This window comes from Scatophagus argus, chromosome 8 (assembly GCF_020382885.2).
Source record: "Scatophagus argus isolate fScaArg1 chromosome 8, fScaArg1.pri, whole genome shotgun sequence".
Classification (NCBI taxonomy): Eukaryota; Metazoa; Chordata; class Actinopteri; family Scatophagidae; genus Scatophagus; species Scatophagus argus.
This window is the reverse complement of record NC_058500.1, coordinates 14,871,275-14,892,542: the sequence shown is the minus strand read 5'-3', so window position 1 is coordinate 14,892,542 and position 21,268 is coordinate 14,871,275. Positions and strand designations below refer to the sequence as shown.

Sequence of the window (21,268 nt, the reverse complement as noted above, 5' to 3'; positions counted from 1 at the left end):
TATTCAAGTTCAGATTTCTGTCAAAACTCATTTTATTGTACAAAAAGAAAACTGCATTCCAAAGTATCCTCACTTTCTGTTGTACATCTGATATAAACGTATGTACAGGAATTAGGGATTTTATTTTTCACAGACAGCTCAACCAAATGACAGCACACTGCAAAGAAAATGTAGCATCTCAAATTTGTCCTTTCAGATGGTAGGAGATCTGAAAAAGCCAGGCCACCACTGTGAATAAGAAGGTGTTCTTAAAGGTTTGTCTGGATAAATAAAGGTCAAATAAAAATTGAAAACAAAAAAAAATAAATAAAACAAAACAGAACCTGCACAGACAATTTTTCTTTTCAGCCAGCTGAAAGGAGCCAAGGACTGACAGGATTCTATATACAGAGGCCAAGCACCACCAAGCTACAGACCAGTGTGGACCCACTTCTCACAAAATAATGCACTGATGCCATCTAGTGGTTCCAGTTGTTCCAAACCCTGACAGGAAAGACATTTGAAGTCACATTACAGAGAACATACCACAAACACTAAGTGTGGTTTCAGTTGCTCAGGGTCGAGAATGGTCCATTTAACACATGATTTCATTAATCACAAATAAATGTCTCCGGAAATCCAGCTTTGATTCCTCTTCAATCGTTCACTTTCTTCTTAAAAACCTGCTTGCAGACTTCTCCTTCACAGTACAGCTCCTGAGCAGCGATAAGAGACAAATATTTATTTGATGTGATGTTCAATAAAATGTCTCTAAAAAGTGAAATAACACAAATGAATGATAGTGAATTACTTTAGTTCTCTACAACATAAGTCTGATTAAATTGTCCATATTCATGTCCTTACCAGATGTAGCTTGTCCTCTTCAGTCCAGTGAGCCCAACCCCGGTTCTTCTTCTCTCCGATTTGCTCACACACCAGTTTATTCCCTTCCCATGTCACCAGTGACTGCACACATGGCAGAGAAGAACAGAAAAAAAAACAGTTTTAGCATCCCAAATAACAGGTAAAATGCATCTCATGATCTACAGCACTTATGCAATCATTACACTTACTATCACTTCGAACACATATTTCTATTTCTTTTCAGACATCCATCATCACCTTGACATGCCTGCTGTCCAGTCCTCGGGTAAACTCCTCAAACTCCTGACCCACTCTGAAGGAGACGCTGTAGTTTCGGAAGGTGCTGAGTGTTTTGATGATTAGCTGGTCCCCGTGCGGCTCAATCACCTTCCTCAGCTTCAGTTTCATAGCGATCTTTCGTAAGTAAGGGCTGATATCTGGAAATGTAGAAAAGTGTTTTTCCTGAATGTGCAGAGTACAACTTTGGCAGACAAACCCACCCACAGGCTACAAACACATCCTCTCCCTCACACAGCGTAGTGCATACCACAAATACCACAGCCCCCACCATGTGGAAATGTATTTCACCCACGTATTGCTCTAATATATGATGTACAAAGTTACATCTGCAAGAATTTTAAAGTCAGCGCAACGGAAAAGCAGACACCACAATAGATTTAATACGTGAGAGCATTGTTAGGTCACAATATGCTTTTAAAACTTACCCAGTGCAATCATGTAGCCCTCAAAATTGACACAGCTAACCATTTCCCACGTACCGCAAAGGCTGGGTGGCATTTTGGTGATCTCTTTTGACCTCCTTCTGAAATGTGTCTGCGTGAATACAATGCAGCCCTCAGACTGTAGGGAGTCCAGAAAAGAGGCTGCTGTTTTGTGAGAAACCTGGATGTAAAAATGTAGGTGTGCTCTCACCCCATTCGCTGTCACCTGAGGATGATGTGAGGATGAGGGAGGTGCTCTGATCAGTCGCATTCTGCAGTGGGGAAGCCAGACGGGTCGGACTGGTCTCGCAGTTCACAGACTAATGAACCTTTCATAATTCCTCTTTTGGTGTCACGCGTTAATTGCACACATATGCATGTAAACAAAAGGGAAAATATGTTCATCTGAGGTTAATTGTGATCCTTCTTGTTTGACATTTTTGGTATTTTCTTCCTTCATGCCATCACATTTTGGAAAGCAGTGAACAGATTCACTCAAAACCATTCTGCAATAAAACTATGCATAAAAAAATAAACATGATCTCCCAAAGACATATGTATACGTATTTTTGTCGAGGTTGACAAAATCTGTTTGAGACAAGTTGCTCTTTTCAGGTGTGCCAATCCAGTTGTGGATTAAACCTCAAAGCAAACACCTGCCATTTCTATGACGAAGATTTATACTGAAATGACACACCTTTTCTGTAGAAGGAGGGTAATAACACTAATGTTGGTGATTATGTTGGTATGCAGAGTGAAGGGAATTGACGCAACTGTAGTTTGAAAGAAAATAAAAAAAACATGGAGCCTGTCCAAACATTTCGGCGCTTCTTTTCTCCTCGTGACTCCAAGTAGACAGTGGGTGAACAGCTGTGAAATGAAATACGGGAAAACCTCGCCGGGGTTGTTTTTCATCCAAGACACCTGACGCAGGCATTAATCAACTGTTAAATGACACAAGCGTGACTTTGTAATGTGATGAGACACAGTCTAACCCACTTACCCTGCACTGAGCCTTTAAGTTTGAATGACATATTGTGCTTTTTGATGTAATCGAATACCATTCCAACATTAAAAGTAGATTCGTTAGGCACCGGCTCTGGTCTAATGTAATTTAATCAGTTATACTTTCATTTCCACTCGTTTTCACAATGAGTCTTTAGTTTTGCTAAAATGAGCATTTTAATCAAACAAGAAAGGTGTCACTTTGGCACGTCCTTAGCACGTTAGAGGAGTTTTCTTATCTGTGACACAGTAGCATCGTAACAGCAATGAAAAGCTCCCATGGTGGAAAACAAAGAAGGTTGTTTATTGAATTCCCAGTCAGTACAAATCACCTTTCATTTTCAAATTTCCAGCACTAAGTAAACATGTTTATAGCCTGCTTTGAGGGAGTGCAATGGGAAACCCTAGGTAGAAACAAAATGTCACATATTTCTTCTAGAGCAGGTGAGGAAAAATGGTGCTAATGCATGTAAAAAGACTAAGTTGTTCCTGTAATACCAAACATCTATGTGCTTACTATTTCACACAAAATTGTGAATCCCTAGTTCAACAACCACACACCTTTCATTTAGCAGTGACATTTAGATGCTCTCCTAGCCGGTTGAACTGCCCTGAGTTGTTTTGTTTCTGTCCATTGTACATTTCCACACACACACAAGCTAAACTACGGCTAAGTGAAACTGTTCACACAGAAAGCTCTACACAGCTTCATCTAATTCAACACACACACACACACATCATTTTAAAAACCATTCTGTATATTAGGCACTGGTGGAAGTTGTAATAAACTGTGTGAATTGTGTCTAATCTGTTTGAAATTCACAGCCTGTGGTGTAGACAGCTGATGTTTTTGCAGATGCAGCAGCAGACGTCCTCAGCTTGATGAGGCAGCCGTGTATCTCTGAAGGGGTGCTAGAACCACATCTGCATTTTTCTGCTCGCTCTCAGCACTGTAGAGCTCGTGCTCGTGTATATAATGAACCACAACGTCTGGCAGCAGGTACTTGACGCTCCGACCTCGACGCAGCTCCCGGCGCACTTGGGTGGCTGAGATGTCATTGGTCACCCATTCGTGGACCACATGGATGTTTTTGCGATACTTCCATAGCAGATCTGATTGGTGGATGAACTTGTGAGGGTCGCTGCCGTTGCGGGTGATGCACACCAACCCGTGGTGACCCACAATCTCAGCGATATCTTCCTGCTTCCACATATTGGGGATCTCAAAGGACTCCAGGACATCAGCCCCGCACAGCAACATTAGCTGAGGGCCATCTGAGCATGAAGACAGAACACAGTTTATCATAATAAATCTTATTTGTACGTCTTAACAAAGTTACAAAGTCTTTTAAAGAGAAAAGAAAAGCAAACAATGAAAGCAAAATACAAATACATCTGAAAAGAAACAGACAGACAAGAGATTAAAAGATGAAGTTTAAAGGAGAGCAGGATAAAAACTGCAACAACAGAAATGTAAAACTACAAGAAACATATTAAAGATCGCTGTCATACACGTATTAAGGTATGATATGTAATTACATACAAGTTCTCTAGTGTTTCCAACACAGTTTCTGCAGAAAAAAAAGTTTTATTACCACAATGAAATTCCTTAGAATGGGACTTTAAGTTTAACTGCTGGACACAAGATGTCTCCTGCTTCACTGTAAAGTTCATTCTCCAAGTCTAAGCTCGCGCACTGGAAGCTTGAGGTTTTCACGTCACACTTGTGCTTGCTGGAGCAGGATTTGTGTCCAAACTATCTGTGATGTCACAAGTCATGTTAGTAGATCCCCCCTTTAAATATGTTTTTCACTCAGTATGGAGAAAACTCAAATACAGACCAGCGACTGGCAACGCAAACAAAATCACCTGAAGCTGGATATCATCAAAACCACGGAGCTTGCGGTGGACTACAATGCTTTAAAAATGGATGTTGCCGAAAAGAAGCTAGCTTGACTGCTTACTTAGCTTTAAGGTGGACACCCAAGACGGTCACAATCTGCACGGCGCCGGATGATGTACAGAAGACATGATGACGTCACAGTGAAGTTGACCTTTGAACTTACACACAAGTAGTGCAGAAATTCTTCGAGTTATGGCTAAAAATGTGTTTTGTGAGGTCACGGTGACCGCTAAAGTTAATCTTTAAGAGCAAAAGAACGTTTGTTAAGAAATTTCCCCCACGGTGTTCCAGAGATATCGTGTTCAGGAGAATGGGACTGAACGACGGACGGATAAGCTACTGATATCGCTGGCGTGGAGGCATAAAAACACATTTCTGACTGGAGGGGCACAACAACTGTGTATAAAAACTTTCTTACAAAAGAATCATTTAAAAGGAGATATTACGGATGTCTCCTGTCTAATCTCAATGTTTCATTTGGGTCATGATGGAGGTCACTGCTCTCTGTTAGGATCTGCTGGGTGCCACCTACAATAAAGACAGGTGTATTTACCGTAGGTGGTGTGATGGGTGGCACCCAATCACACCACACTGCAGATTCACTGTCTCCTCTAATGAGTTAGGCTGAATACAGTAAATCACAGTAAGAACAGGAAGTCTGAAATCAGACAGAAAAGGGTGGAGTTGACTGTTAGAACAATGCTTCACAAACACACATGTTCATACATGACGCACCTCTCCTTTTGTGATGAGACGAGCCCTCAAAATAATTCTCCTTTATACGTCTCTTTTTTGCATACTTGACTGTGTCCACATCGTCGTTGTTCTGCTCTGCAGCAAGCAGTTCATCATAGTGATGCCTGAGAGGGTACAGACAAAATTAATATATCGTTAAAAGATATATACATATATATATATAAAAAAAATACTTCACAGTTTCCCCATTTAGGAAATATCAGTCACTATTCAATTCCTTTCCTTTAACTTTTTTATGCAATTATGCTTTGTAATAAATAATTTTCTGTTTCTACAAAGCATATTTTTAGTCAAAATTCAATGTTTGGCTTATCATTTTCATTTGTTTCCAACTTCCAGGGAGTTTTCTGTAGCTTGTCACGTGAGTCGAGAGTTTGATTAGTTTTTCTGAATAACATCAAATAACTAAACTATCACTAAAATTTCAAATGATACAATTATTATTTGGTAACCTTTGTTTTTAACTAAAATTCCATATGTAATGACTCTGCTGCAGGTTCAACAGGTTTTCTCCACGCAAACATAAAAGCTGCGTGTCTTTGTCAGCAATACTTTCAGTCTATTAGTTTGAAAGTGTCCAATTATTCTAAGGCATTTGTTTTAGTGACATATGAATTTGAGAAAAGCCTTTTTCATTTTTTAGAAATTCTTACATCAAATACAGACACAATTCAGAAATTATCGAGTGACAGGAAAAATGCAAATTCTGCTATTAAAATGATTTTTCTACAAGACAGCGTCATCATTTATTGCAGTAGGTGCAATAATGTCACATAACTAGGACTATATAATTTGTACCAAATTGACGTCACGATCCATCACTTGCACTTCAGGATCACAGCTTCACCTTAAACTGCTAGATGGTCTTTTTGTAAATCACTTAACAGACATTACTGCCAGCTGTGGTTATGTGAAAACATCTGATGAATGTTTGGCCTGAGGTACAGTCACTGAGGAAGATGAATTAGAAGACAACAGAAAAGAAGAAGCAAACAAGAAAACTCTGATTAAACATACTGAAGGTTCCGGCAGGTAGTATCTGAGATTCTTTGCCAAACTTCCTCGTGTGTGTAATAACAACTCAATACCAAACATATTAATATCCTTGACAGTAGTAAGCACAGGCACTGCCACTAATAAGGCGTCATGTCAACTTGCCGAACAACTTTAGCTGTCTCCAACCACTCCGACTGGAAGCTCTCCCAGGAATCTACTATGATCCAGTCCGAGTTTTCTGTGGCCAGTCTGGCCATCTCCAGACGGTGGCAGGCCTCAATCAATCCCTTCTTCCTGTAGGCATCACCCACAGGAGAGATGATGCCCTTCACCACCCTGTACTGACCTTAGTCAATAAAGAAGTGGTGTGAATGGTTTACAGTAATAGTTAATAAAAAAGATTAACATGATGAATTAAAAAAAAACAAGTGCTGTACTTATGTACAATTTCAAGGTCCTCTATTCTATTTTGTGGTATTTTATGCTTTTATTCAACTATGTTTCAGAGACAAATACTTTTTACTCCACTGTATTTTGTTTGACAGTTATAGTTATGGTACAGTAGTAGGTACCCAACAGTACGTTTAAGCAATAGTATGTAATCTTCTGATAATGTGATATACTGTACATGGTTATACACAGTAACTCTGAAGCCTGGGGGCATTCCAATGCTTTTGCTTCAGCAATACTGCAGCTAATTATTCTGTCAAATATACATATATCTTTACTCAAGTAAAGTTGGTGGATGCAGGACATACTGTAATGGATGCATTGGAGCATATTTCGATTTTTGCATTGTTATTTATAGTTAAATAAAGGACCTGGCTGCTTCTTCCATTCATGAAGAGGGTTTTTGCTCAGGTTTTGAGCTCACGCTATTTTGCTGTATCTCTTAAAACGTTAAACTCTCATGTCATTCAACCTGTGTCCTCCAGATGATCTCGGGCCAGCTCAAACATCCTCAGGTGCATGTTGGTGACAGGGTTGAAGGACCCGCAGGCCAGCAGGACCACTGTGGTTATATTCCGACCCTCCATGCCTCATGCTGCGGCTGGGTTTGTCCTACGGCAGCAAATGTCGTGAGGAAAACAAAGACTCTGGTTAGCTGATTGTTTTCATAACTCACATGTCCACAAAGGCCTCTGGCTCTCTGACCTTTCGAGGAAGGCTCTGTATCCGCTATACCAAACTGAATGGCGATGCGACAGGACATACAAACTCACATTAGCTTAATATCACGTTACGGCTCTCATCAAACTAGCTAACGTTAACTTTAACAGTAATCAGGAGACGGGCACTTGCAACCAAGATGAACGCACAGGCTGCTCAAACAAACAGAACAAAAACATGACCTCAAAGCTGAGCTTAGGCAACAAGGCAGGAATTTTCTAAAAAGTAAAATAACGTTAATTTTCATTGTACTACCAGAAGAAACAGCGGCGGTCTGCTGCTGTGGAATATGTCACTTGCTTCCTTTACGAGCTGTGTGGACAGCATTAAGATGAAGACATCTGATTGGACAGAATCGACCAGGAAGACGAGAGCCGCACCCACAGACGCGAGCTACGTTCACAATCGCAAATCTCCAAATCCACAAACGCCTCGACAAATACTAAAATTTTTCCAATTGTATTTTAAAGTAGTGATGTTTCGCGGAATTCTGATTCAGTTACTTTAATGTACATTCGTCGAGCGGATGCAAATATTACCTTATTAACTTATTGCACGACTGATCTACAACTGAGAGCGTCCCTGGTGAGTTGTTATGCTTTAGCATGTCAGCTAACTATTCAGCTAACTAAACAACTTTCAGTTATATACATGTGAGCCATGTGAGCAAATAGATTAATTAGCATTTTATCAATAAAGTTTGTTTTTCTGCAGCGTAAGATGTTGACCAGTCTGTTGTCATGCTTGCTCCAACATCGCCATGCTGATGCAGTCTTAATAGCATGCTAGGTTGCTGACGTTATTTCAGAAGCAGAATTGGCTTTATTGCCAGTTATGTGCACACAAACACGGAATTTGACTCTGATTTGTTTTCCAGTTTACTTACACAGGAAGATCCATAACAAGTAGAACAAAGAATGACCAAGTAAAGATAAAGAATGGAGATTTGCACACTGTGATGATAATGCCCTGTAGGATTCATAGCTGTTGACTATTTGTTTTGACGTTCTCCACAGGTTGGAAATAAGATTTTAACGAAGGATGGCTTCTCGCGGGAAATCAGAAACTGGAAAATTGAGGCAAAATATGGAAGAGCAACTTGACAGACTGATGCAGCAGCTGCAGGATCTGGAGGAATGCAGGTGCACTAAAGAGAAACTCATTACGTCCTCATGTGATACTCTTGTGAATGAGCAAAATTTACTGCTATATAATCATCAGCTCTATGGCAGAAAGTACTTTTAAGGTTTTCCTGCGTCCCTGTAATGTCCTTTCTTTGCTTACTCCAGAGAGGAACTGGACGAGGACGAGTATGAAGAGACAAAAAAGGAAACCTTGGAACAACTGAGTGAATTCAATGACTCCCTGAAGAAAATCATGACAGGAGACATGACGCTTGTGGATGAACTCAGTGGCATGCAGCTGGTACGGCCAATCAGTGGATAATCTGCAACTACTGTGCATTAAGGGTCACTTAAAAAAACACAAGTAACATAAACCACATAAACAGTGATCTGTGAAATGTTACAAATGTTTATCCAGTGTTTTTGTCATCATCAGGCGATCCAGGCCGCAATCAGCCAAGCATTCAAAACCCCAGAGGTGATCCGACTTTTTGCTAAGAAGCAGCCAGGACAGCTGAGAACCAGATTAGCAGAGGTTTGCACCGCAACATTACTGATCTTATTGTTTGTGTTTGTCACAGTTGCAGAGTATATATTGAATCCAGTCACTCCATAGTGTTAGTATCTTGTGTGGTTTGGCCTGAATATTGTCCAACGAGTCTGCGACATTCTCCGCAGATGGACCGAGATGTCATAGTGGGAAAACTGCCCCGGGATCTGTACACGCAGCAGAAAATGGAAATCCTCACAGCCTTGAGAAAGCTTGGAGAAAAGGTGATGAACGTTCGCAGCAGGCATGTGATGTGCAGGGATGATTCAGAGGCTTGTGCTCATGCGTCCACATGAACTCTAACAGAGTCACTAGGCTGACAGAGCAGTTGCTACTGCAGGCCTGACGCTCACTTCACAGCGGTAACGTTTTAAACAAGTTACCATTGTCTGATCAAATCTGAATTAACAGCCTGCTTTGTTTCTGGTTGGCTTGACAGCTCACTGCGGAGGATGAGATTTTTCTTACTGAAAATGCTACAGCTACTCTCAGCCAGTTTGAAAAAGTGACTGCAAACTTAGGTGAGAATAAGGCAGGATATCACTGAAATGTTTTACCTTACATGTTATTGGATGAACATTAACATTTATTGTGTTTTGCCTTCTCTTTCAGGCTCTGAGGACAAAATTATGGCTTTAGCTAGCTCTGGTGTGAAAACCAAGGCATCGTAGATACACAAAATGTTAATTTTAACAGTGTCTTTTCACTACCAAGAAAGAAAATGTGCCAATTGATCACTGATATTGTAGATAATCAGTCCATTTCTAGTTGTTGCTGTAGGTGCTAACACTTTTTAAAAGTATTGTTTTTATAGCCCTTAACTTTTGTAAATGTCTTTTATTTGTCCAGATCAGTGTAAAATTGTATTATAGGTACGAGCATGTTATTTGTTAACTATGAAAACATGTACATGAATGTGAAGGCAGTCCAAGAGAAATATTCTGTCATGATTTGTGCTGTATTTCTTATTGGGTTCCCCCGTCTGGCTTAAAACCAGAAAATTCAACAGGGTTGTTTTTAAAGATGTTGATTTCCTTTCCTCCTTCTGCAAATATTCAACATGTAATTTTATGTGAACTAAACTGTGCAGGGATTTGGAGAAAATAGAGGAGGAAAAACAAGATTGAAGTAACTAAATTACACTGCAAAGGCAGTAACACTAGCAGGTCCATTTGTGTATGCATACAGTGCAAGATGACAATATGATATATGCATCCAAATGACAGGTATGTTGACCACAAATCGTTTATAATTGATTGACTCAAAAATGCAAGCTGGTAACAACAAGTCAGGAATAGATGGAAATGTGTCTGAATATTTATGAAACACAACAGTGGCCTCTGCTTCAGATTTAATTCTGTCCGTCTAAACAAAACATACTCGTCATTTGCCTCCTGAAGTTCATAAGTTCATAATCTGACTGCAGTTTGGAAACTGCATTTATCCAGCTCAAATCTGAGATGAAATGAGCAATCTGGACTGAAAAAATATGATCAGATGCGTCTTTGACCAGTTTGTCTGCAGTGTGATTAGAAACCCACAGGATGGATTGGATGCCATCTGTTAAACATTGCGGAGGGCCTTGTGATGGTTTGCGGAGCCGCCTCATGACAGCGATTCAGTGAGATGAATAGTCTGTCCGGATGTTTGACAGCCAAGGAACACGAGGTCACTTCACAACGCCAGAAGCGGCCTGTGCTGTTGTTCACGGTGTCCTCACTCTGCAAAATGATTGAGAGTTACACACAAAACAAAGATGAACAGGATGCATCAACTACAACTACTTATAAATTTGCAACAATCAAGCTCAATGTTGCATTTTTGTCAAAAATATCAAAATGTTTACAGAATCAATCATGACTGATATTCAGCTTTGAAACCATGTTTCTCTGAATGCAAGTATAAAAATAAATCCATGGTGTTTGTTTTATTTGTTTGACATGTTTTGCCTGTCAAATTGTGTTGTGCCTTTTGGATCATTTCATTTTCACCACCAGAGGGCGCTAATGCTCAAGACGTGAAGAACTTTGAGCCAGGGTGTGTACCACAAACACAGCGTCTACACCAGTGATATGCTTACAGTATGAGTGATGACTGAAGAAAAACAAGAGTAGACAGAAGTTATACCCCATCTCATAATCCTTTATTTTGTTTACGAGCAAGTATCAACTTCACTACAATTTGCCTTTCAATTGGTAGAAAAGTGAGAGCAGCTCCAACAAGCACAAAGGAAGCATTCAACCACTCTGAAAACATTGTCACCTTCCATTTTGAGCTAATTTTTAAAAGAAGAAAAGAACAGAAAAAATATATCTGGACGTGTAAAACAGACAATCTGAGATTCAGTAGTGTATCACGTCTCCTTTCTCACTCCAGTCTCACAACCCCACATGGAACGTACACAAACACGTGGTTCATGCAAAGTAAACTCCCCTTACATCTTTAGTGTTCCTACAGTATGGCTGCGTTTCAGTTTGTTAGGCAGTGACATTCAATTCGACCAACTTACACTTTGCTCAGGAGCTGATCAGAAAGCATTAAACCCAGACAGAAAACTGGACACGGTGAAGTCACCGTGGAGACATGACTTGAGAGTCAGTGTGCACGGCTCAGTGACCCGTGGTGCTTATGAACTGTAGACAAAACGTGGACATCGAGTGTTTGACATAATGAAAATGAGAATTTCGGAGTCAACAGGCTTGTAACTCTGGTTCTTGTGAATTTCATGCTGCCCTCAAGATCATTTCTCAACAACTCAGGCAATAGGACACTGTTCAAAATTACTTTCCACTATACACAAACAGGTGAGTCAACAGTATACCCATGTATGCTGCCAAAGCAATTTCATAATGACCTGTACATCTTTTTAAAAGTGGATTCCGTCAATGATTTAGTACAATATCTATAGAAGATACAATATGGATCTACTTCCTCTACACATCAACATGGACACATGACATCTATGTAAAGTGTTCTTCACTTTTAATAAAACTAGCGGTGGACTATTTTAACAACAAAATGTAACTCTCAGCGGTGGACGAAATCTAGCATTAAACAAAAACAAATTAAAAACAAAATTGCCACAAATAAAAGAGCACAAATGAGTGTTTTTGTTAGACCTGCTAAATCGCGCTATGATCGGAAAAAGGCACTCCCATCTCAGCCGGCTCAGACCTGGCCCCCTTTTCACAAGTCCAAGCCATAATGGAGGGGAGACTCTTCACCACATTTCCACCATAAACCTCTAAAAAATTATAAATTAACTGAACCAAAGAGACACTATTGTGTGACTCTAACCGTCAAGAGTAGCCTGGAAACTGCCTCCAAAAAGGACTCCTGAATGTGTTTTTAGAATTCAGTTTTGGAAAACTGACTTGCGTGCAAAGAATGAGATAAACAACGGCAACACTTCTAATCCTGAAACCTTCTGTTTAACTTCTGCTTTTGGGAAACGTCAGCATCTTACTTGGTACCCAAAAACATGAGACAAACACTATGTGAAGGTACATCTGTGTCTGGTTTTGTGAAAGATATATACAACGGTGATGGACAACAGCATCCGAGAGGAAATACAGGTTGGACACATTTTCCCAATCAACTGTATAAGATTTATACTACTACCAGGAGAAAAATAAGTTTACCAAATGTAAACAAACTTCTTCAAACAACTCTACAGTACAGTTCATTGTACAATAAAATCTAGTGGTCTACTGCAATATTTCATTTTAAGATTCAAACAGGAAGAAGATTCATTTTTAAAGCGTTTTCTTATGGTTAATTATGGAGTCACACCCTCAGTGACAATTCCATGACATACGATAAAGACGGCGCTTATTTTGCAATTGGAAACCAGTTTAAAAATGCATCTATGTTTTGTTGTTTCAGGTTAAACAGCCACGACACTAAATAAATTTGCATCAAAGCAATCCCGTAAAGTACTTTCATTTAATTTCTCTCCCCCCCAAAACAATGCCAGCAACTGTGCTATTCAACCAGGCTCCACTAACTGTCTGCCACAAATCGGCTTTTTCAGTAGTCTGTGGGTTTTTTTCCCCCCTTTCTACTTCTGTCAGCACAGTAAGAACTGGGATACAGACGCAAGGCTTTTAAAGCCGCTGAGGAGATCGCTCTACTTGTCCAAACACACTGGCAGAAATGTTAGTACCCATATTTCCGGATCAACAGCACTTCAGTACCTGCAAGCCTGGTGTTCGTACCGTTAGGCATGAAATGTCGATTTGTACATCAGCGTTTCTCTGAGTATGATTAACCCTGAACAAAAAAAAGAAAATCCCTTCTGTACAACAGTGAGATCTATTGGGAATGAAATACACAGACGCCTGGAGTAGAGCGTTGCCACCTGTGCAAGCAAAGCAAAGCACGTATGAAGCTGCAACCATCGATCAGTCCTGCCTATGAGAGAAGCAACAGAAATTATTTTTCTCTTTGCAAGAAAAGAAAAAAAAACAGACAATATGGACACCACTTTGTCGTGGAAACCTCTGCTTAACAGTCCTGGGTTTCTCATCAAGGAGCAGACATTTTTGTACAAGCATGATGGAACAGCTTTTGCAGAAAATTGAGCGACATGCTAGAGCCTCTGTGACACAAATATTCTACATTACATACTGCGTCATTTTAGATATTGGACCCTGGTGAGTAGGCCTTCACTAACACATAGACTAATTACATGGTTTCTTTATATTTACAAAATCTTTAAAAAGCAATGTATTTCTCTACACATATGACTTGTTGAATTTCCTCATGCACTAAAAGAAGGAAAAGAAAATGCGGTCTACTTGCTAAAAGCATATTTTCATTTCACTGTGGACTACAAGTCAAGAAAACTCAAGTCAAAGCTATACGTGAGAGTTTAGCGGCAAACAAATCTAAAAGCATTACGCAAAGAATATACATTAGGGAAAAAAAATATTTCAATTTGAAAGCCTTACGTCTGAGAGAAAACAAAGTGCAGGGGTGGCTTCCTCACACAGTTCAAAACAAAATGTAGGCCAAGTTTTCCTGGGAATTAAAATATAATAAATAAAAAAATAAACAGTAAAAATCAGCAATCCGGTGATGACTACACTACACTGAGTACCACCACTAAGATAACAACAGGAAAACCTTGACCATATATACGCTGAAAGGAATTTTTCTCTTTTGTTTTTTTTTGTCTGTTTTTGATTTTTGCTTTTTTTACATCATGGCTCCTTGGACATGAAACTGTTGGGGATGGGAGTGTGTGTGTGTGTGTGTGTGGAGGAGTAGATTTGAGGATGTGAGTGAGTGTGATTTGGTGGGGGGTGTGTGTGTGTTTGTGTGTGTGTGTGTGAGAGAGAGAGAGAGCTTGTGTTGAGGGTTTTGTGTGTTGCTCTAGTAGGTGAGTGTGGAGTCGTCCCACTCCAGCTGCTGCTGTCTGCTGGCCCCCTGCTGGTCCTCCGGCTCCCCGCCCTCTTCGTCTTCGCTGCTCTCTGACTCAGCGCTCGTGATGTCATCTTCCTCCTCTCCATCCTCGCTCTCCTCCTCCTCTTCCTCCTCCTCCTCACTGCTGTGCTGATCCTCGTACGTCTGCGTTAAGAGACAGAGAGGTGGGGCGGTTTGTGAAGAGTCGCTTTCTGTGACTAAACTGCTAAGAGATTCATCAGTTTTTAAACTGATCGCTTTATGTGAAATAACACGCATATCTTCACATCCTGCTTCAAATGTGTCTTAGGTAGATAACTGAAGGCAATTCTTGTCTTCAAAGTAGTAAAGTTCTTCACTTGTGACAGTACAGAAAAGATTTTGAGCCATGTGATCTTATCATGAACTGCAACATCCCTGGTGACCTTTGTTGCATGTCATTACCCATCTCTCCCTCTTCTTCTTAATTCCTGTTATCCCTCTACTGTCAGCTGTGTGAAGGCATAAAATACTCTAAATATTACAAGTACATACATTAGCAAGACATAATACATACATTTCATCATTTTTGATACTGTGGTGATGATATATATTGTATAGCCCAGCCACCATGATAGATCCTTCGGCCACTTTAAATTTGAACAACAATAGCAGGAACTCATGGATGACAGTGAAGTGCACACAGCACACTCATGCTGACCAACCCAACCAGTTTGTGATGGTAAGGACAAAAGAAACAAAAGATCAAACACTGAGGTCACATTTTAGTGACCTTTTAAGTAAACTCTCACCTTTCTGCAGTGGTGTGCAGGTGTACTGTGACATCACTGTTGGGTGTGGTCACAGGCGCAACAAAGCACGTCTGAGGTGAGACACGCCTGAAACTTTCAACTAAACAGGAAAGCAGAACTCTGCCTTTCAGCGTGGTGTTCAGTTACTCGTAAAGCTTAGTTGGTCTCTGCGTTATTGTGACTACCGGGAAAATGTAAAGAATAAATTAAGTGCAAGCTCACACAACAACCCACAAGTTGACTCATTCAATAGAAATTTTCACACTTTTGGAAGACCAAAATATTGGTGCTACTTAAGACCAACCGATTGCACAAAATATTATACTGCTGTATAATTCTTTTATTCCAATTAGATAAATAAGCTAACATAATCTACAACACAGTCTCTCCTCCATCCCCACAGAGCTGATAATCAGCGCTCAGGTATAACCTGGCCACAGCAGCAACATCACCCTGAGAGCCTTAACAGTTAAAAAGCTATCTAATCTGTCACACCACCACACTTTATTGAGAGCTGAACTTTTGTTTGACAGATTTTCATTGGTTAACCATCAGAAAAATTCCCACTTATTTTGCCTCCCTGCAAACCCTCTTTGTGTTTTTACCTCCATGGGGTTGACAGTGATGGTGAGGGCCGAGTCATCCCAGTCCATCTCGTTCTCCTTGCCACTCTCCTGGTCTCTCATGGTGCGCTGGTGTGCAGCCCGGATGCGGAACACACCCAGGATGATCATAAACACCAGGAAGCTCACACACACCACAATGACAATGGTGGCGGCGCTGGGAACCACTGCAAGGAAGCAAATGCATAAATACAAAATGACAAAATGGTTAGATATTGAGGCTAGAAACTGCATGTGATGGTGATTTTCCTTTCCATTACAGCTTCACGTGCTGAGACACCGATTTGAGTTTGAGGGCACTTCAAAGTCTTTTGTTTCATGGTGTGCCAGCGCTTATGTCAACAGCTTCTTAGTAACCTGCAAATGAATGCTTAGGGCAGTTCTAGGTGTGTGTGTCTTTCTTGAAATAGCTTTGCCTGTCTCCCCCTAACCTGCTCCACTTTACCCCATATTAGCAGCAAAGGGCCTCTCTTGTGCGGTGGCAGGATTAGCGAGCCTGACAGCCTAGAGGATTAGTGAGGCCAGGAAATAAAAGGTTATGCTCAGACCACCGCCTGTACAGATGTCACAGACAGCACTCAAGTGTAATCCCTAAACTTGTGCCATTAAAAAAAAAAAAATTAGATGGGCAAACAACCAGTGGTTCATACATGCCCTACTTCTGGTTAATAGACTGTAATCCATCTGTAGCAATGCTTACCGCACCAGAGGGCAATTTTTTTTTCTACAGCCACAACAATTAAGCAGATTACTGGTTTGATGATGACTTTTGATATTAATTCAAATGTGTAAGTAAAATGCTGGAATTAGTGAAGGTGTACATATATGTCATGATGATTGACGTTTTATTAAGACAAGATGAAAATAATCTCTACATGTCTAAGAACTAGAAGGGTCAGAGTCATACCAGAATTTGTTGGGTGGAGCTAAACTGAATTTCATTCTTTCTCTTTGTTTCCTTTATCATGATGAAAATGTCTAACTGTGATGACCATAGAAGACAGATATGTTTCAGTCACAGTACCTTCTATGGGCTATGAGCAGAAGAAAAAGGTGGACAGAACAGTCTTGGTTTGTGGGATGCAAAGGATGAAGAGAAAAAAGTTCAGGATTGTTTTCAAACCCCAATGTCAGTACCTGAGGCCTGGTGAGCGTTGACCAGGTTGTGACCAGACAGATCTACAGAGGCGTGGTGCACAGGGTTAATGAAGTTGGCTTGCGCCATGGCATTGTTGGCATGCTCCACAGGATTGGCCGTGTGGATTACATTCACCTTGAGAGAATAAAGTAAGAAACACACGTGGATGTGGACAACAGATCTCCACACTACAAGAACGAATCAGTAAAATTAGGGCACTACTCGCACTGTGAATGTATCACTGATATGTGACGTGTGCTCCGTCATACCTCGACCTTGAAGTCATTGCTAATGTAGCGACCATTGAGTTCAGAGCAGACCAGCTTGAATTTCCTGTCAAAGAGAGCCTCTGTGTGCCAGTTCTTGTAACGGATAAGATGCAGCACCTGCTCATAGTTGGCCATGGTGTTCACGCCTGGAACACACAGAGGGGAGCTTGTGTCAAAAGGAAATCTGATCAGCAATCAGAAGAAAGTGTCAGAAAGGTTCCTCATATGGGAGGCATACTGTGAAAAACCATGTAAGTAAAATGTGTGGTTTTGGGGTAATTTAGAAATGTATTACAATGGACTTTCATCCTGAGAGATATTAGATATGGTAACTTGGACTTCAAATTACTCTGGTGTACACGTACTTAACATGTTATTAAACATTTTTATGTGAGGATTAAAGCTTTACACAGGTGTCAAATAATTTACTTTTGTAAGACAGTTATTTTCTGCAAAAGTATCATTTTATTCTAAAAATTTTCCAAGCAGAAATCACTGCCTTGTGCTAGTTCAGACAGTTCCCTGGTCAGTACCGTTGATGGCGAGGCCCAGGTTAGAAGAACTCATCTCCAGGCCATGCTGCTGCAGCTGGGACATGTCCACCTCCAGGCTCTCATGCTCCCCGTCCAGCTCATCTCCCACCACAGTCACTTCACATGTGTCCAGGTTGTGCATGATCTCCTCAGACACCACTGTCTCTTGGACTGAATAGACAATGGAGAAAAAAGACTTAGAATCAATAATTGTTAGGCTCTGTTCAATTTTGAGATTCTCCGTTGGGTCTGTATTGTAAGAGTTTGTTGTTAAGTGTTCTAAATGATAACAGAGTACTCCACAAATGTAGCATTTCACTCATATAATGCTGTCAGATGCATGATGGACAGTTTGTTGTCGTTTTTTTTTTTAAGTATCAAAATGGATGTCGCACAGCTTCAACAGTTGGGATGGACACTCAAGATGTTATGTTAGCAGCAGCTAATGTAGCCTCAAACTGCCGGCCAGAGGATGAACAACTAAATTAAGATGAGCAAGCATCCAGGACACCAAAGTTTTATCATTACACTTTCACAGGCAATACAACTGGCAGACTTAGCTACTCTGTTATTGTACCACATGTACACAGCCACCATCAGTGATGGCTGTCCTTCATCATCGAACACTGCAGGTTGCTGTTAACAGCAAACATGTTCCATGCTCAGTGTTAGAAAGCAGTATGACACGACTTTGTCAGCAGAAGTCTGTCTAATAATCTTCTGTTGGTGTAATTTTAAGAACAGAGGTGAAAACCAGCTCAGAAACACAAACATAGCTGAAAGACATTTTAATTATTTTTGATTTTAGTGTAATAACCCAGCTGAAACAGCCTGTCTGTTATTTTTCATATGAAACATTTTATTATTTCATGCACACACAGTTTGCACCTTTTGACTCTGCTCTCATTACGTGATTCTTATTCATCTACTGTGACATCTCACTTGTAGCTGGGAGGTGGGGCAGGGTAATCCAGGTAATAGCAACAGATCTCTGTAAGCCCTTTTGTCCCATATGTCCTGTTGTTCACCACAGGACATCGAATCTTCCTGTATGTGTGTCAACCTCGGTGCTCGTCTATTGTCTCTGCTTGTCTTGGCTTGTATACAAACCTAACAGATGGCACGGCTGGTCCCTGACCCCTCCCATAAAGTAGTAAACAACTTATCTCTTTTCTCCCTTGCTCTCTGTCCAATCCTGTTGGCCTCCAGGAGTAATCCTGCCCGACACCAGCTACTGTACATCTACACAGCTATTAACTGCACATTCACTGTGCCTGCTGATCCATTCAGTGTCTAAGGTAGTTTATCCCAGACAAAGGGTGGAGTGTAACTCACTGTATCATACCGCCTCAGGAAGTACTAACATCACCTGACAGTATTAAAGTAGAATTCAGTGTAATCAGTGCACATAATTTGTACATAATAGGTTGAGCAGACTGTTGAGCAAACAACACAACTAATCCACTGAAAATGGGATAGCTATGTGTACAGATTCCCTAGAACAGGATCTCAGGTTGACTTTGAGATCATGTGCGCATTTGTCTTACCCGTGGGGTCATCGTCAGCTCCTTCTGCCGCTTCGGACTCAGTGTCGGCCTCCACTTCACGGGTGATGGTGCTCACGATGCGTAGCTCAGGGAACAGCGTCACACCTTCCTGGCTCTCGAATTCGGCTGCGCTGCGAGCAAAGTGGTCAATGCCGCTCAGGCTGATCTTGGGCTCTTCAGGCTGCAGCACCATAACGTAACCTTCAGCATCTGGCACCGAAACGCAGGACTCTTCGTTGAAACATCTGGGGAGAAACTTAAGTTTGAACACCTGGGGGAACCTGGATCTTCTATTTTTTTTTTTAAATTCTGGTTCTTCATGGATGTTCCAGCTGGCAGGACATGCAGTAAGTATCAATAAATATTATGCTCCAATAACAAAGGAAAGGAACACAAAAAACACAGGAACATATTCTTGCACTGTATTTGTATTTCTTAATGATGTGGAGAATACCTTTTACAAGGTAAAAAAAAAAAAGGTTTCATTTCAACGTGACAGCAAATACACATTGAAACTGCAAATTACAGTGCTTCTTCAAAATTTATTTACATGCAATGGCTTCTACGGCTGAAAAGTTACCCTTGCAGGTAGAAACTGAAGATATATGGAAAAATTCATCGGTCTAATAGTTCTGTGCACAGTGCTGATGCAGGGGTTTGTGTATATGCAAATAACAACAAATGTCAAATTGCAACACTAACTGGAGCTGATTTTGGAGTAGGCTCTGCCTCGGCAGAAGTCTTAATATATTCTTTTTATACATCACCTGCAAATATGATGCTGTTTGGTTATTCACATTTCAGTCTCTGCATACATCATTGTTAGAAAAAAAAATGACATCAAAGAGAACTGAAAAACAATCGAGAATCTTTCAGCCCTTCTGCCTCCGTCATGCTCCAATCCTGAAACCTTTCATGTTTATTTTCTTTGTTATGGAAATCAGGTAAAACTATTGACCTCTGTTTTACCGTAACAAACCCTCCATACATTTAAAGCTGAAAGCTGAGCCCCCTCTGAATGTCTATTAGGGAGAAAGAACTTGTTCCACAAACATTGGGCTACTGCTGACTGACAGAGACGACACGACCGAGACCAAGAAGACAACCGACAAACAACTGGAGAAGTATTTTTGGCTTCTGCTACTTACTTGACTGTGGTGGAGATGCGAAGGTGCCTGATGCCAGGGGTCGGGAACTGGCGGGAGTTCAAATATGAAATGTGCTGCATGACCTTGTCAAAGGCATCAATGTCGTCTCCCTCCACAGTCAGTGACGATTGGTTGGGGTTGAACTCCACCTGAGAGAGGAAATCAAGGTGACAGGCTGAGTGATTTCAGGCAAGACTGTCTCCCGATACCACGCGTACACCCAAAAATATGCTGCTATCAGGCTGATACTAAGCTATCAATAAATATGTAACAAGCAAGTTTAAGTCATTTAACAGGTCATAAACAAAGTATCTGCACTCATAGTCCAAGGTGCAGCTGAAATGGCCCACTATTGTTTCACTCTGTAAAGATGCTGTATGTAAGTGGATGTTTTTAGTGTCTGTGTGTACCTGCTCAGGTCCTGCAGATGGGAATTAGCTAATAGCTAAATCTGGCATAAAGCTTCTTTTCTAATATTGAGATGAATGTTTTTATGCAAGGTCCTTACTCAATAAAGGATAAGGAATTTAAAAGATTACTTAATGCCATTTTTATTTACTAAATACAAATTAGTTCCAAATCTTGAGATCTGGACACCCCCAAGGTGTTGCAAGATGACAAACAAAATAGAAAATAATTATTGGTTTCAGATTTTTATTGTGAAACACTGGATATTCCCACCTTTTTACCTCTAAACATTGTTCAAATCACTCTGAAATGATCATGATTTACACATGAATACAA

At 40.6% G+C, this 21,268-nt stretch overlaps 3 protein-coding genes across 9 annotated transcripts in view; 1 reads left to right on the top strand and 2 right to left on the bottom strand.

The window, feature by feature from the left end:
* Positions 1–14: 14 nt before the first annotated feature.
* On the bottom strand, positions 15–7,792 carry LOC124063989 (nicotinamide/nicotinic acid mononucleotide adenylyltransferase 1-like). Its single transcript, XM_046398161.1, has 9 exons — positions 7,651–7,792; positions 7,148–7,287; positions 6,388–6,571; positions 5,209–5,333; positions 3,448–3,845; positions 1,569–1,746; positions 1,102–1,280; positions 844–945; positions 15–695 (listed from the first exon to the last, which is right to left on the bottom strand). Exons 2-9 carry the CDS (start codon positions 7,260–7,262, stop codon positions 636–638), a joined length of 1,341 nt encoding a protein of 446 aa, XP_046254117.1. The 5' UTR covers positions 7,263–7,287; positions 7,651–7,792; the 3' UTR covers positions 15–635.
* A 49-nt stretch (positions 7,793–7,841) lies between these two features.
* lzic (leucine zipper and CTNNBIP1 domain containing) lies at positions 7,842–11,008 on the top strand. 3 transcript variants are annotated; one of them, XM_046397832.1, is made up of 7 exons: positions 7,842–7,980; positions 8,412–8,537; positions 8,685–8,820; positions 8,956–9,054; positions 9,198–9,293; positions 9,509–9,590; positions 9,682–11,008. In XM_046397832.1, exons 2-7 carry the CDS (start codon positions 8,437–8,439, stop codon positions 9,738–9,740), a joined length of 573 nt encoding a protein of 190 aa, XP_046253788.1. In that variant the 5' UTR covers positions 7,842–7,980; positions 8,412–8,436; the 3' UTR covers positions 9,741–11,008. The 3 variants fall into 3 exon arrangements, with proteins under 3 accessions (XP_046253788.1, XP_046253791.1, XP_046253789.1); XM_046397835.1 differs by having other exon boundaries at positions 9,198–9,313; positions 9,682–9,748; XM_046397833.1 differs by lacking the exon at positions 7,842–7,980 and adding an exon at positions 8,119–8,320.
* Positions 11,009–11,190: 182 nt separating this feature from the next.
* The window catches only part of clstn1 (calsyntenin 1), a 35,777-nt gene continuing 25,699 nt past the window's right edge, over positions 11,191–21,268 (bottom strand). For 4 of the 5 annotated variants that reach the window (XM_046397827.1, XM_046397829.1, XM_046397828.1 and 1 more), the window contains 7 exons: positions 20,525–20,673; positions 19,377–19,621; positions 17,830–18,000; positions 17,297–17,442; positions 17,027–17,162; positions 15,872–16,056; positions 11,191–14,640 (listed from right to left, as the gene is read on the bottom strand). In XM_046397827.1, coding sequence (XP_046253783.1) covers positions 14,446–14,640; positions 15,872–16,056; positions 17,027–17,162; positions 17,297–17,442; positions 17,830–18,000; positions 19,377–19,621; positions 20,525–20,673 — 1,227 coding nt within the window. In that variant the 3' untranslated portion in view covers positions 11,191–14,445. Of the gene's footprint in view, positions 14,641–15,266; positions 15,367–15,871; positions 16,057–17,026; positions 17,163–17,296; positions 17,443–17,829; positions 18,001–19,376; positions 19,622–20,524; positions 20,674–21,268 lie in introns of all 5 variants that reach the window. The other variant, XM_046397831.1, reaches the window with a different exon arrangement.

What these genes read in the sequence shown, in the direction of transcription:
- LOC124063989 (XM_046398161.1), bottom strand. Translation starts at nt 7,262, where the DNA reads ATGGAGGGTCGGAATATAACCACAGTGGTCCTGCTGGCCTGCGGGTCC. An exon ending in AGATCATCTGGAGGACACAG is followed by an intron (nt 6,572 to 7,147) that starts GTTGAATGACAT and finishes TTATTGACTAAG; the next exon opens with GTCAGTACAGGGTGGTGAAG. An exon ending in GTCTCATCACAAAAGGAGAG is followed by an intron (nt 3,846 to 5,208) that starts GTGCGTCATGTA and finishes CTTCATGCTCAG; the next exon opens with ATGGCCCTCAGCTAATGTTG.
- lzic (XM_046397832.1), top strand. Translation starts at nt 8,437, where the DNA reads ATGGCTTCTCGCGGGAAATCAGAAACTGGAAAATTGAGGCAAAATATG. An exon ending in CAGGATCTGGAGGAATGCAG is followed by an intron (nt 8,538 to 8,684) that starts GTGCACTAAAGA and finishes TGCTTACTCCAG; the next exon opens with AGAGGAACTGGACGAGGACG. An exon ending in AACTCAGTGGCATGCAGCTG is followed by an intron (nt 8,821 to 8,955) that starts GTACGGCCAATC and finishes TGTCATCATCAG; the next exon opens with GCGATCCAGGCCGCAATCAG.